Source organism: Danio rerio, chromosome 18, assembly GCF_052040795.2.
Source record: "Danio rerio strain M-AB ecotype USA chromosome 18, GRCz13ab, whole genome shotgun sequence".
Taxonomy (NCBI): Eukaryota; Metazoa; Chordata; class Actinopteri; order Cypriniformes; family Danionidae; genus Danio; species Danio rerio.
In genome coordinates, this window is record NC_141038.1 from 4,200,001 (window position 1) to 4,215,952 (window position 15,952).

The 15,952-nt window shown below is 37.8% G+C and overlaps 1 protein-coding gene across 1 annotated transcript; it reads left to right on the plus strand.

Annotated features, from left to right (window-relative positions):
* Positions 1-2,758: 2,758 nt before the first annotated feature.
* On the plus strand, positions 2,759-12,479 carry aqp11 (aquaporin 11; the record flags this gene model as incomplete). Its single annotated transcript, NM_001327893.1, is given in 3 exon segments — positions 2,759-3,441; positions 5,407-5,523; positions 9,756-12,479. Coding segments are annotated over 3 exon segments (828 nt in total). The 5' UTR covers positions 2,759-2,843.
* Positions 12,480-15,952: the final 3,473 nt, after the last annotated feature.

Genomic DNA, 15,952 nt, shown 5'->3' on the forward strand with positions numbered 1-15,952 from the left:
CACACCACATGCGTTCTGGAGGATGCACATGAGGAGATCTAAAACAAAAAAAAATGTATTTAATAAATAAATAAAAGAGGAGATCCGGGTCACAAAGGAGCAGGTCTATAAATAGATCTGTATCTAGATAGACCTACGCATTGATAGAGCGAATTATGGGCCAGTTTTTACGTATAAGTCTAGGATGTGATTTAATTCTGGCTACTATATATGCTATATAGTCACGTTTAATACATGGAGGATCAAACCTGCAAAATAAACAAATAAATGCATAAAAAATAAATGTATAAACAAACAAATAAATAAATAAAAAGGAGAAGATCCGGGTTGCAGAGATCAGGGTTGCGGCCTATAAATAGATCTAGACAGATACATAGATGGATCACTAGGCGAATTATGAGTCAGGTTTTTCATTAAACATATACAAGTGTAGGGTGTGTTTTAGTTCTGGTTCATACAAATACCATATAGGCTATATGTTCTATAGTCTGTTCATCTGAAATCTCCATCTGATATAGGCTAATGGTTTGGTTCATAATGATGTCATGGAAAACCTGATTATAACGATCTCAGCGCCCCCTGTTGGTGATTAACAGATATCAGTTTTCATATATATATATATATATATATATATATATATATATATATATATATATATATATATATATAAACTGGCCACTTTATTAGGTACACCATATAAGTACCAGGTTAGACCCCTTGTGCCTTCAGAAATGCCTTAATCCTTCATGGCAAAGATTCAACAAGATACTGGAAATATTCCTCAGGGATTTTGCTCTATATTGACATGATAGCATCACACAGTTGCTGCAGATTTGTTGGCTGCACATCCATGATGTGAATCTCCCGTTCCACCACATCCCAAAGATGCTCTATTGGATTGTGAACTGGTGACTGTGGAGGCCATTTGAGTGCAGTGAACTCATTGTCATGTTCACAAAACCGGTCTGAGATGATTCACGCTTTATGACATGGCGTGTTATTCTGCTGGAGGTAACCATCAGAAGATGGGTACACTGTGGTCATAAAGGGATGGACATGGTCAGCAGCAATACTCAGGTAGGCTGTGGTGGTGACACAATGCTCAATTAGTACTAATAGGCCCAAGGTCTGCCAAGAAAATATCCCCCACACCATTACACCACCACCACCAGCCTAAACCGTTGAAACAAGACAAGATGGATCCATGCTTTCATGTTGTTGATGCCAAATTCTGACCCGACCATCCAAATGTGGCAGCAGAAATGGAGACTCATCAGACCAGGCAATGTTTCTCCAATCTTCTAGTGTCCAGTTTTGGTGAGTCTGTGTGAATTGTAGCCTCAGTTTCCTGTTCTTAGCTGACAGGAGCGGCACCCGGTGTGGTCTTCTGCTGCTGTAGCCCATCTGCCTCAAGGTTGGACGTGTTGTGTGTTCAGAGATGCTCTTCTGCAGACCTCGATTGTAACGAGTGCTTATTTGAGTTACTGCAAATAAAAATACACATAATAATAATAATAATGAATACAAAACACTGCAAAAGATAAATAATAAGAGACATTTATAATGAGTTAAAAGCAAAAGTAAGAAGCTGCGACTGTAACTTTGATTAAAACCACTTAAGAAGATACACAGATAATGGAAATATATAAATGTAACAACAGAAGAATAAATAAAGAGATAAATGACTTAATAAAATATTCATTCATTCATTCCTTTTCTTGTTGGCTTAGTCTCTTGATTAATCTGGGGTCGCCACCTTAATAAAACAGATATAAATCATTTCTTATCCAATTTAATCCTAAATTAATTTTTGTTTCTTCATTAATGTTTTGTAAACGTATTTTTAACTTATACTATTTAAAGTTTTCTTTAACGTATTAGTTATTTTATTTATTTTATGTTTTTTTTTATTTATGCGTTTTATTATTATTTATCTATTGCTGCATTTTACCTCATTTATTTCCATATTCATTTCTTTTTGCTTGGATATCATTTGCTTGGATTGCTGTTGGTTGGTGTATGAGAAGTTTGTTTTGGTGCTTAAAAAGACAACAGAAATTTTTTTTTTTAAATGATCGTATAAACGATACAATAAGGTCAGTAAAACAAAATAAGGGAAAAAAGAAAAAAAATATATATATACGCATTATATATATATATATATTCCTTACTTTATTTTATTCACTTTATTTATTTTCATTACTTTACTTTTTCCTTTATTTTTATTCCTTCGCTGAATTTAGCCATTATATCAGATGAAAATGTAAAATACAGGCCTAGTAGGCTATATATTTGAATATAAAATTTATTTAGGAGAAAATGTAATCTCTGGCAACCCCAGATTACGTTCTTTACAAATCCTACTAAAGCAAAGGATTGCCTCATGAATATTATTTACGTAACAGGACATTCTCCCAGCGATGAGCTTATCTGATTGGCTGAAGGGTGCTAGTCAGCTGACGAATTGATAATCATCGGTTGGCTCGTGTTCTGCTCATGCTTCGACGTTCCAGGAAATCAGTGAAGCAATACTATTTAATATTCATGAGACACGCCTTTTGCCGTAGTATACTGCTCAGATTTGAGGTACGTAGGCGGGGTTAGTGGCACAGGGGGCGTGGTTATCTATCCTTTAGTCTTTTTATAACTGTTAATCCATCCATCAATCCATATATCTATTTATCCTTTTAACTATACATTCATCGAAACTGATAACCATCGGTTGGCTCATGTTTTATTAATGTTCTTACGTGCTTTGACGTAGCAGAAAGGGGCGTGGCTGCTCAAAAGTTGCCTGTCTGGATTAGTTTTTGAACACGATTATCCGCAGCGAGGACGGAGAGATGGCTGATCTCACCGTCTCTCTATCCATCCTGGTGGGGATTGTAGTTTTAAGCGAGTTCGCGAGAAGGACGGCTTTATATCTATTCCCGAATCGAGAATGGATAATCTACATGTTGGAGTTTATTTCTACTTTTCAGCTGTGCGCGTGCACGCATGAGCTGAAGCTGCTGGCGGAGCTGGGCGGACTGGACCCGCAGACCGGACTGACCCTCACTTTCATCATCTCGGTGGTTCATGGGTTCTCATTCCGCGGCGCGATCTGCAACCCTACCGGCGCGCTAGAGCTGCTGTGCCGCGGGACTCTGCCGTGGGGATGCGCGTTGGCCAGGGTGTCCTGCCAGCTGACCGCGGCGGTGGTGTCCCGGTGGGTGATGCCCGTGACCTGGGCTCTGGCTCTCTCTGACCTGCACCAAAGACACTCTCTGACGGGTTTTAGATGCTCAAGCAGCCCCGTGAATGCTCCGGTGCTGCAGGCCGCCGCGGTAGAGCTGAGCTGCGCATTTGTGATGCACACCGCGGTCAATAACGCGGAGAAGCTGGAGGAGAAATACCGCGTCCCGGCGGTGGCGGCGCTCATCACCACTCTAGTCTATGCCGGTTTGTAGAATCACTGCGTTTAAGCTGTTTTGTACTGTTAGATCATCTTTCTCTATCCATCCGTATGTCTGTCTGTCAATCAATCAATCAATCAATCAATCAATTAATTAATCAATCAGTCCATCCATCTATCTATCCATCCATCCATCCATCCATCCATCCATCTTACCCATCCATTAACTGTTTATCAATTTGTTCGTCCGTCCATCCATCCATCTATCCTTCTATCTATCTATCTATCTATCTATCTATCTATCTATCTATCTATCTATCTATCTATCTATCTATCTATCTATCTATCTATCTATCTATCTATCTATCTATCTATCTATCTATCCATTAACTGTTTATCCATTTGTCCGTCCGTCCGTCCGTCCATCCATCCATCCATCCATCCATCTATCTATCCATCCATCCATCCATACATCCATCTATCTTACCCATCCATTAACTGTTTATCCATTTGTCCGTCCATCCATCCATCCATCTATCTATCTATCTATCTATCTATCTATCTATCTATCTATCTATCTATCTATCTATCTATCTATCTATCTATCTATCTATCTATCTATCTATCTATCTATCTATCTTACCCATCCATTAACTGTTTATCCATTTGTCCGTCCATCCATCCATCCATCCATCCATCCATCCATCCATCCATCCATCCATCCATCCATCTATCTATCTATCCATCCATATCCTTTTACCCATCGGTCCATCTATCTATATATATGTTTATCCATCCATCCATCCATCTGTCTGTATCCTTTTACTCATCCATCCATTCGTTCGTCCGTCCATCCATCCATCTGTCCTTTTACCCACCCATCCATTTTTTCTTTTATTCATTCATTCATTCATTTTCTTGTCAGCTTAGTCTCTTTATTAATCCAGGGTCGCCACAGCAGAATGAACCGCCAACTTATTCAGGACATTTTTTACGCAGCCCTTCCAGCTTTAACCCATCTCTAGGAAACTGTCTCTTTTATTGCTTTATTATTCAATCAATCAATCTATCCCTCTATCAATCTGCCCCTCCAATCAATCAATCTGTATGTCAAATCAAATCAAATCACTTTTATTGTCACATCATCAGCAGCACGTGTGCTATGATGAGTGATAAGCTTAGGTGCTGGCTCCAGACAGTACAAAATACAGACAGTATCCTTTGTCTGTCTTAAAGGAGCAATACACCATTATTATGCAGTGTTGTTGTTGCAAACTGGGGATTATGTTCAGGCGCTGTGTGTGTGATATCATAGAGCTGCTGCAGTCTTGGTTCCTTGATTATTACATCAGAATGACAGTATAGTAACTAACTATATCCGCCTGGAAAATACCAACTTTTCATTTTTCATTGCTCTTATTACACTGTGTAACTACTAGGGGATGTTGAAATGCTCAATATAATATTGAACCATTCGGTATGACCTCAACGGTTCAATGGACATGCATATGGAAATTAAAAAGCGATAAAGGCTTCTGTAGCTCAATAATGGTTAACCTTTATTTTTATTTAATTTAAACAGTGAAGTTAACGTTTGCAGTGTTATATTTGACATTTTTCAGTTTATGTAATTGAAAACTACTGTTAAAAGCACTTTATTTTAGTAGTAACCTTGCTATATTGTATACTATATACTTTTTTAAATTATGTTTTTGTTTGACAGTGTTTTGTTACTGAACGTATCATATCTGAAAACGTGACGCTAAACCTGAAAACCAAACCAAACCATAACAAGTCTGTATTGTTACCTAACCCTAATTAATATAGAAGAGTCAACCTTTAAATAGGAAAATCATAGATGGTTAAGCTAAGCTAAAAGAACCCCTCCTGTTTATGTTTACCCTAGGAGTGCTGTAAAATAAGCCTATTTCCCAAAAAGATGAGTGTTTCTTTAATGCAGAGTGTGTCTAGTAGTATTTCAGTAATGTTCCCATGTGTTGTGTTTTGTGAAGGTGGACGTCTCACAGGCGCTGTGTTCAACCCAGCACTGGCCTTCTCTATACAGTTCCCCTGTCCTGGAAACACGTTCACAGAGTACAGCTTCGTGTACTGGATGGGACCAATACTAGGTGAGCAGAATTACAACATTTACTTTGACATTTAAAGGCCGGAGTTCAAAAACAGCTAGATAGGAACACAAGTGCATCTTGTAAACACTTAACATGGATTAATAAATCAATAAAAATGTCTTTAGGTTTGGAACTTTTATGGACTATAATGTTTAAAGAGCCCATATTATACATGAAATAGGGTCATATCATGGTTGTAAGGGTCTCCAACAACAGTCTAATATGCATGCAAGGTCAAAAGACACTTTCATAGTCTTATAATCTGCATTTATTTTTACCTAATTATCCCAGCGACTCCTGTATGAATCGTCCAGTGATTCATTTGTTCCCAAACCCCTCCTCAGCGCGAAGCTAATCTGCGATGATTGGACCGAAGACAGTCTGTTGCGATTGGTCGACTGCCTTCAGTGAGAGAGTGAAATGCCCAACAGCTAATCAGCAATGTAAAAGTAATCACAGTTTATACACGCGCGATAGTGTAGGCGTGGATTTTAGCTGCCAGTGGGTCAATTTAAATACAGACGACTAACTATTTTATTGAGCAAAAACTCTAAAAACAGTTGAGGAGATCTTCTAGCTTGTCTCACTCTGCTCTTTTCACAGACACACACACACACTTAACCCTGCTCCGGACGACAACTCGCGCGCGCGCACACACACACACAAACACACACACACACCTCCGGACGACAGCGGGCGCACACACACACGCACACACAGACACACACACACTACTCCTCCACGGAGCTCCGTAAACAAAGCAGCACGCGTCTCGTTTTAAACATGGCTATGCACCCGATATGAGAATTAAGCGAGTTATCCTGATACAGTACACGCGGTTACAAGTAACAAATCACAACTAAATACATTTGCAAGCTAGAGTAAACGAGTCAACTTTATTCGCACGTACTTACACTTGTGAAATGGAGGAAGAAAAATCCATCCTGACGTCCATCAGTAAGTTACTCTTTACTGATCCTTCCTTTAACAAACGCTGATGAAGTATTCTTTGTAGCATGTAGTTTCCAGAAGTTTCCAGTAGTTTCCAACTGCTTGGCTATAATGCTGAGGTTTCATCTTTGGGTAGAGACTCGATAATATCCATCTGCAGTGTGACTTCAATCGACCGGCATGTTTGTGTGTTTGTGGGTGTGTGTGTGTGTGTCTGGGTTTCTGCGTCAGAGGGCGGGGCCGCAGGTTTCAAATCTCCCGGGTTTGCGCGTGCACGTGAATAACTTGGTTTCGTTCGTACGTCATGGCGAAACACCTAATGACTCGGTATCAAGGCGACTCGTTTGAAGCACTATGAATCGACTCTTTTATAGATGAATCAACCGTTTTAAACACTGTACTCTTACAGATTTAAGCCTTAGCTGGATACTTCACTTCACTTAGAGCTGTGTTACACACTACATGGAGGGGAATTTTCAAAAACCCATAATATGGGCTCTTTAAGAGTAATTTAGGCACCGTGTGTACTCAGAAATTAAACCTACATCATGCACAGATCATAATTATAGCCCATTGGCTGATCTTCTCACATAGTATTTGTTAAAGAGCGTGTCATATTCTTCCAATAAATTAACAAAAGTAGATTTTCTGGAAAGAGTCAGCTCTGAATCACCTTATTGAGTCAGTGGCTGTTTCTCAATATGCGTTCTTCAGCGGTCTTGCGTCCTCATGGAACGTCATCATCAGCTGCCAAAGTTCAGTTCCAATACTCAAGACCGCAAGTACAGAGGACGCGTGAAACTTCCCGGATGTGATCTTGATATCGAGGACGCACCAATGCAGACTTGAGCCCTGAACTCGCTCTGGAAGTCCAAGAAGTCATTACGACTGGAGATGGGACATTTTATTTATATTTATTACTAATGATCAGAGATATGACTTATTTACCTCAGGAGCTTCCCTAAATGAAGCGGTAAAAGTAAACATTACCATGAACATCTTAATAAAGAAATAAACACATTAAGAGAGTTTGTTTGCTGAAATTCGTATTAAAATCTGTTTTATTTATATTGTGCAGAGTATATTCATAATGTTTTATATTAAGTTAAATATTCAACCTGTTGAAAAGGAAAAACAATAAATCGCTGTATGAAGCCTGTACTGTTTAAATAATTTACCATTTAAAACGCGTGAAGGTCATGTGACCATCAGGAAGAACGCAGCATCTCATTTCTCAAAGGACGCGTTCTCTGCCCTCGCGGTCTCCGGAGTTCGTTCTTCCGAGGACACCTGGCAAGACCGGTCTCCACAAGCACGCAAGTCCGTTCTTGGAATTGAGAAATAGCCATTATATTTTCAAACGTTTTGTTTGCTATCGATGTACGTCAACATTACCAAAGTAGCATATTTGCTAGTGCTTTCAGACGATTAATCACATCCATGATAAAAGTTTGTATTTACATATTAGTCAAATTGTGTGCTGTGTATAGTTCTGTATATGTTTCCCCTACAGTCCAAAGACATGCGCTACAGGTGAATTGGGTGAGCTAAATTGTCAATAGCGTATGAGCGCGTGTGTAATAAAGGGACAAAGCCGAAAAGAAAATAAATGAATGAATATCACACGAGTAGCAGTGCGATATGGATGTATATTAGTACTGATTAGAAGCATGCATTGGATCGAGGCTGCAGACCGCCTTAGTGTCCCACCAGTGATGATATACAGCCATATCACACTGCTACTCGCGTGATATTGCAACAGTTTGACAATGTAATTGTGTGTTTCAAAAAGAAAATCCAACACGGAGAGTCTCAAAACCGTTTTTTATAAGGAACTACTACCGTTCATTCACATCTGCAGCTGACGTCAGAACAGCAGAAGCCGCTACTAATTCACCAACGTCACTTTAGAGCTAGCACTTGAATGATTCTTTAGCATAATGTCTAAAGCGATGACAAAATGAGTTTGTTTACATTTTAAGATTATAAGGCTGAACGGCATGAAATGCCATCAGTCTACAGAGATTTCCCAGTACTCCTCTGTTGCAATCTGGATATCATAATAATTAACCCCGAAAAAGCCAAAACAAAGCAAACACTGGCAGATTAGTGTTGTATAAATACAGCACTACAACATACAAAGGAGAGAGATCGACTTAGCATGTCACTTACATGATTTATAATGATTTGATCAGCTGTAGTTAGAAATTTACGCTGATCTTTTCTCCCCAACTGACCTATTATGCGGTCTCTGTCGCCATCTTGTGAAGGAACATCAACTCTTTTTACTCTGCTCAATGGCAGACTGATGGCTGCCATCGTGCTGAATCCATAATTATGAATATTTCAAAAATAGGCACTATCCTTATAAATAAACTGCATAGTTGCAATCTAAACAACTACACTCACCTAAAAAAGCCTTAAATGTACATTATATTGTCCAACAGCAGCAATATTTATCTAACTGTAGTGAGTTGTTTAGTCTCTCTTTAGTTCTAGAGTTGGTGGAGTAATACACGAGGGTGAAGAGGCTGTAGTGATATTGCTTTAATATATCACGGCTATCAGCCAATCAGATTTGAGAACCAGAAAATTGTTGTAAAAAACAAAAAAAAAACAAAAACCAGAAATATACACAGGACTAGCACATATATTTTGTAAATATGAACTTTTTTTTGGATGCAATTAATTGCAATTAGTCATTTAACAGCACTAATGTTGGTAACGCTTTATTTTGATGGTATTTTGAGTATTAGTAGACTGTCTGCTTAATATCGGCTGATACAGACATTCAACAGACATTTAATAGACTCTAAAAAACTTTGCAAATACCCGTTTACTTACACTTACCCTAACCCCAACCTTACAGTACTTATAATCTATTGAGAATTAGTTGGCATGTAGATGCAATGTAACAAACGGACCATCAAATTAAAGTGTGACCCTGATAATTGCATATTTTTACTCATACAAATACTCTGAAATGGCCATTTAGCAGATTAAATATAGAAAGAATTCAAAAACAAACTTGATCAGCTGACCAATCAGAACAGAGTGGGCCCTCTGGAAGGGGAGGGGCTTACAGACCTTAACCCCAGAATCGATTCAAAGGAACCAAATTGAATCACTACAAAATGATTCATTGGATTTTCTAATATGTTTTCAGATGTCAGATGTATTGTAATCTGTTGTAGATGAACACAGCTCTTTAAAAACAGCAAGACATCGATGTTGCACCTGTAATTTCAGCTGTTTTTCCACTTTTCTTGTCATTTGTGCAGGTATGTCAGCCTCTCTGCTGCTTTCTGATAAACTGATCCCGGCCATTTCTGGAAAAAGCACAATTCCACAGCAGCTGAACTCTAATGGACTCAAGAAGAAAAAGATGAAGTGAAATAAGACGCTACTCCACAATCAATCCAAGACTGATTTCTCATGCACATGCGGTTATAATGCTGTGATTACTGCATAGATAATCGTTAACACGGTAATTCTTCAAGTAATAATGAAAGATTGAAGGGACCGTGACAGTTTAGATGTCAGAAGGATTTTCCATGCTTTTAAAATGTCTTAAACATGCGTATTTGTGAAGCACAATGATTCTGAAATGCAGGTTTACAGGAACACTTCATTCAATGCACATTGATATGAGAACCAAGAACTGGAATCAAATGCAAATAAGCACAACATTTACTTGTTAAAGGGGCTCCATGTACAAACTTTACTTACTGATATGCAAAGAGCTTACTAAAAAGTGTGTGTGTGTGTGTGTGTGAGAGGTTGCAGATCGCTGGAGAACTACACATCTGTCACTGACCTGGACAACAAATACCATCATGCACCTCAAACACACACGAGTTCCTGATTCCCCCTGATTACTCACACATAGCTGAAGGCTTATGACTGATTACCAGGACTATACATGCATCTCACTCACACATCGACTTTGCTGAGTCTTGTTATCCTGTAGCATTATGAAGCGTTAATCCTGTCGTCTTTCCATGTTTTGATCCTTGCCTTGTTTTCCTGTTATTGATTCTTTGTCGCATGTACTGACCATTGGCCTGTTTTTAAGTACGATCTTTGATTACCTTAATGCTTCTATACCACCAGGATGCTGGACAACAGAGTTGAAGAGCCACACATAGTTTATTAAACCAATTAATCAGGCAGGCAACTGTCAAAACAAGGGCAAACAGAAGCATTAAGGTAATCCAAGATCGTATGCAAAAACAGGTGAATGGTCCGTACAAGTGGCAAAGAATCAACAACGGGAAGACATAGAGAGATTTAATTTTATTGCCATTTCAGCTTATATGGCTATGTCATGGCAAAAAGAAAATAGATCAAGTTTATCACGTTTTATAAACGCCAATTTTCTATAATTATAAAAATATTCTACCAATTAAAAGTCATCAACAGCAATAAATAATGTACAAGGTAAAATACATAAATAATAATAATAATGATAATATATAAGATCAAATTTTAAAGCAGTTTTTTAAGATTTCCTTTTGATAAGAATTGTACAATTTTAGATGGATTCACATTTAAAAATATTTCCTTTAAAGTCTCTCCTGATAAATATTGTTGTCTGATAACATTAAAAATTGCACATTCCACAAGAATATGTTTAACTGTTTGGTTTCTGTTGCAATATAGACATTTTGGTGGTTCTTCTCCTTTAATTAAATGTTTATGCGTGAGTCTCGTGTGTCCAGTGCGGCATCTTCTAAAAACAATCTCATCATGTCTTGACTTAAAAAATAAATTAGATTTTTATTCCGATTTCTGGCTGAATTTCAAAAAGTTTATTGTCTGATTCTGTTTGCCATTTGTTTACGATATAGCCCTTTTTTTTCAATAACGGGAAAACAAGACAAGGATCAAAACGCGGAAAGACTACACAGGATTGCCGATGATCATGACAATATGTCTGAGAAAATCTAAATAAGCAGCTCAGCTCTCAGAATATAGTATATTTCTGCACACACACACACTATAGTCTGCTGTTTTACTCCATAGAACTCCATATAAAAGCCAGAGACTCTTTTGCACAGGCCTATCTAAAGGGTTAATGCTGCCAACTGATGATCAACAGTAAAAATGACAGATTTTATCTCCTCCCAACAGGGAAAACTAGCAACAATCAAAGAATGCATGATTATATGCTGTCATGGCTTTGCAATAAAGTCATTATAATTGAAGTCAATGGGGCAAAAACAGCCCCCAACATAACGAAAGGGGAGTCAATTTGAACAGTACACAATTGTAAAACTGCAACAAATGGACATTCCTGGAATTAGAGAAGTGTTCTAACACTGTTATATTACATTCTGATAGCGATGCAGTTGATCTAGTAAGGGGTAAATGATTGTATGGTAGTCTTAGTAATCTTAAGAGCAATTTCGCAGTGCCTTTGGATGATTCCTGGTTAAAATAACCTGGGTGAACCGGACCAGATAGAGTGCCACGTCTACAAGCAAACGCAGAGTGTGAAATACAGAACAACACGTTGTATTACATAAAAAAAGAAGCTGTAGTGAATATATTTATAATTAAACCCGTCATGAAAACACGTGGCTCAGTGCTTGTTTAACCCGGGAGGTCAAACATGCTGTTGTGAAACAGTTTCTGACAGACCTTTGAGCCTTTGTGAATGTACAGACATGCTGAACGAAGGTGTTTAGTTTCTCTTAGAGCTACTATAAAACACAAGCAAACAGATGAAAATAGAAAAGAACTGTGGGATGTTTACAGATTCATGCAAATCATTGACTTCAGAGTCTTTGATTTGCTGTCAGACTTCTTTTTAATCTTACATTGAAGTAGGGCTGCACAATATATTTAGTTTCAGCATTAGTATATTGCAATGTGTGCAACTTTAACATAAAATAATTACTAAATATGGAATTATAAGCACAATGAAGACTACACATTGTTATTTTACATTATACTTGATTATTCAATTTGTTTCTGAATACTATTTGACTCTCCGGAAATACACAGCGGAATGAACCGCCAACTTACCCAGCATATATTATATGCAGCTGATGCTCTTCCAGCTGCAACCCAGCACTGGGAATACACGCTTGCATTTACACCCACTCATACACTACGGCCAATTTAGTTTATTCAATTCCCCTATAGCACATGTGTTTGGACTGTAGGGGAAACCGAAGTACACGGAGGAAACCCACGCCAACACGGGGAGAACATGCAAAGTACGCACAGAAATGCCAACTGAACCAGCCGGGACTTAAACCAGCAACTTAATTCTCTCTTAATTTAAATTTAAATACATTTTAATTAATTTTAAAATTAACTTAAATTCTCTCTTAATTCAGAAAATTTTGTTCTCTGAAGACAAATCTGCACTACAATAGTGAAGCTTGAGCTCATTGGGAAACCGGGGTCCGTTCTTCGTACGTGGATTACTCAGTTCACTGGATTTGGATATTGACGATTTGACACGATCCAGGATCGTTTCGTTCTTCAAAGCTGATCTGAGAGTTGTTGTCATAGCAACAGTTCTGCTAGGTCAAACCTGATCGGGAGCAGGTTCAATTCATATAAACAGGATTAGATAGTTCAAGCAAAGATAATACAGAAAGTATGTTCTGAATTCTGATATTTTCTTACAGTAGTAGTTATATACTCTTGGGAAAATACATATTTTTTAACTAATATATATATATATATATATATATATATATATATATATATATATATATATATATATATATATATATATATATATAGTTAAGTTATAGTCAATAAAATAAATAAAGTTATACATATTAATTAAACGTATGCAATCTGCACCCTCGAAATGAAAGTATAAAGACTGCCACCTGGTGGTGCAAAGAGAAAACCTATTTATATGAACTTTTTAGATCGCTTTAGTACAAATTGTGTATAATAGAAATGCACAATATGTGACTTTTTTTTAAGCAATAATACATTTATGCAGTCATGAACATGTTTTGATAGTTAATATGTGATAGGATGCTTCACAAAAGTTGCAGACGCCAATATGAAAATGCTTTTGTAAACATCCAGTTATTCTTTACACCGATTAAAAAACGGCTAACGTTAGTTACTATTACAAAGAAAATCTTTTCTAAATGTAGAAATAAATACATTGATTTGCATTGAAATACATGATAAATACACTTGACACATGAAAGTGGAAAGCCTGCAGCTCACAACAAATGTGGAAGGTTATTGCGTGTCATATTTAACAAGCCGTTTACTGCTGATTTGATGTAATTTTGCTCACATGGATAATTGAATATTAATCAGATGATGTCATTACGCTGCTGTGCCGTCAGCCAATCGTTGCTTTGCTGATCATGATTTCGATGATCGATAGATCTGTCCTTCACAACACACGCAGCGATCTCAGATCAGTTCATCCAGACATTCTAATCTGATTCGCGAACTTGTTTGAAGAACCAAATTAGCGAGAGATCAGTTATCAAGATTAAAAGATCCAGGATCTGTCAAATCATCTTAGATCATTTAAGCGAGGTACGAAGAACGGACCCCTGTGCTACTGATACAGAATAAATAATGCACATCAACATTTTGCTTCATGTAGTGGTTAACGTTTATGCTGATCCTGGAACATCCTTTTTGTTTGAAAATGTAATCCATACCTATTATTCCCTACCCCTCAACCAAATCATAACTGTAAACTATTGCCAAAATCAGAGGGAAATAACAGGTGTATAACAATCATGTCAATGCATAAATCTAACCATAAGCTAAACTTAACATAAACATATCTCTTAATTCTGATTGGCTGATTGGAATGTTGTTCCAGCATAGATGGTAATGCAGGAACATGTCCTTGGTAAAATCAGGTTGGCGGATAACTAATAGGCTTACTTTTCTTTAGATCGAATATAACTTCTTATATCTTTGATTCTGAAGTAATTTGGAGGTTGAATTCACAGGTAGTGCTTTATCTCCTGTGCAGGAAATGAACTAAACAGGAACAAGGACGTCTCATAATCATCTGACCATTACTGAACACCATAAATGAGCTAAAGGAGTATTTTAGCTCACTTTGAAATGGATGTTTCGTCCAAAACTGACCATTCTGTCATTTACTCATCCTTCCCTTCTCATGAACCCATTTGAGTTCCTAAACAAAAGATATTTTGAAAAATGTTGGAAATGTGCAATCATGGACTTCCATGCCATTTGTTTTTCCTACTGTGGAAGACAGCCAATGGTTACCGGTTTTCAACATTTTCCAACATATCTTCCTTTTGTGTTCAACAGAAGTAAACTCAAAGGTTTAAAAACCACTTGAGGGAAAGTAAATGAACAAATTTTAATTTGAGTGAACTATCCCTTTACCACATTACAACAAAATACACTAACCGGCCACTTTATTAGGTACAACTGTCTAACTGCTCGTTATTGCAAATATCTAATCAGCCAATCACATGACAGCAACTCAATGCGTTTAGGCACATAGACATTCAAAGCGATCGACTATTATTATGATGAAGTCATGTGATGATTATGTTAGTTTAATGCTTTATTATCTAACCAAAAGCTGGTTTATTTGAATACACTTTTATTTCTAGGTTCAAAAAAAGTGAACAAACATGAGTTTTCAAGTCGCCATGAAATGGAAGTTAAGGCTGTCATTTGTGTTCCATATCGTGATGTACATCCAAATGAAAAGGTCCTGAATTGAGTAAAAAATAGTGCGGTGGATGATTTCGTCCACTGGGAACTGACTGAATTTTATCCTCCTCACACTAGCTGCCAGTTAGTTTTGTATTATATTTAAAATATTGCTTCTTACCTGTAAAGCTTTAAATAATTTAGCTTCTGTTTATCTAACCAACCTACTGTCTCACTACAACCCAACTCACTAATCAAAGCGAGTCTTTGGTGATTTTGAACATGGCATGGTTGTTGGTGTCAGACTGGCTGGTCTGAGCATTTCAGAAACTGCTGATCTACTGGGATTTTAGTGCACAACCATCTCTAGGGTTTACAGAGAATGGTCTGAACAAGAGAAAATATCCACTGAGCGGCAGTTCTGTGTGCACAATAGCCTTGTTGATGCCAGAGGTCAGAGGAGAATGGCCAGACTGGTTCCAGCTGATAGAAATGCAACAGTAACTCAAATAAGCACTCGTTACAACCGAGGTCTGCAGAAGAGCATCTCTGAACACACAACACGTCCAACCTTGAGGCGGATGGGCTACAGCAGCAGAAGACCACACCGGGTGCCGCTCCTGTCAGCTAAGAACAAAAAACTGAGGCTACAATTCACACAGGCTCAACAAAACTGGACAATAGAAGATTGGAGAAACATTGCCTGGTCTGATGAGTCTCCATTTCTGGTGTGAAATTCGGATGGTCGGGTCAGAATTTGGTATCAACAACATGTAAGCATGGATCCATTCTCCCTTTTATCAACGGTTCAGGCTGGAGGTGGTGGTGTAAT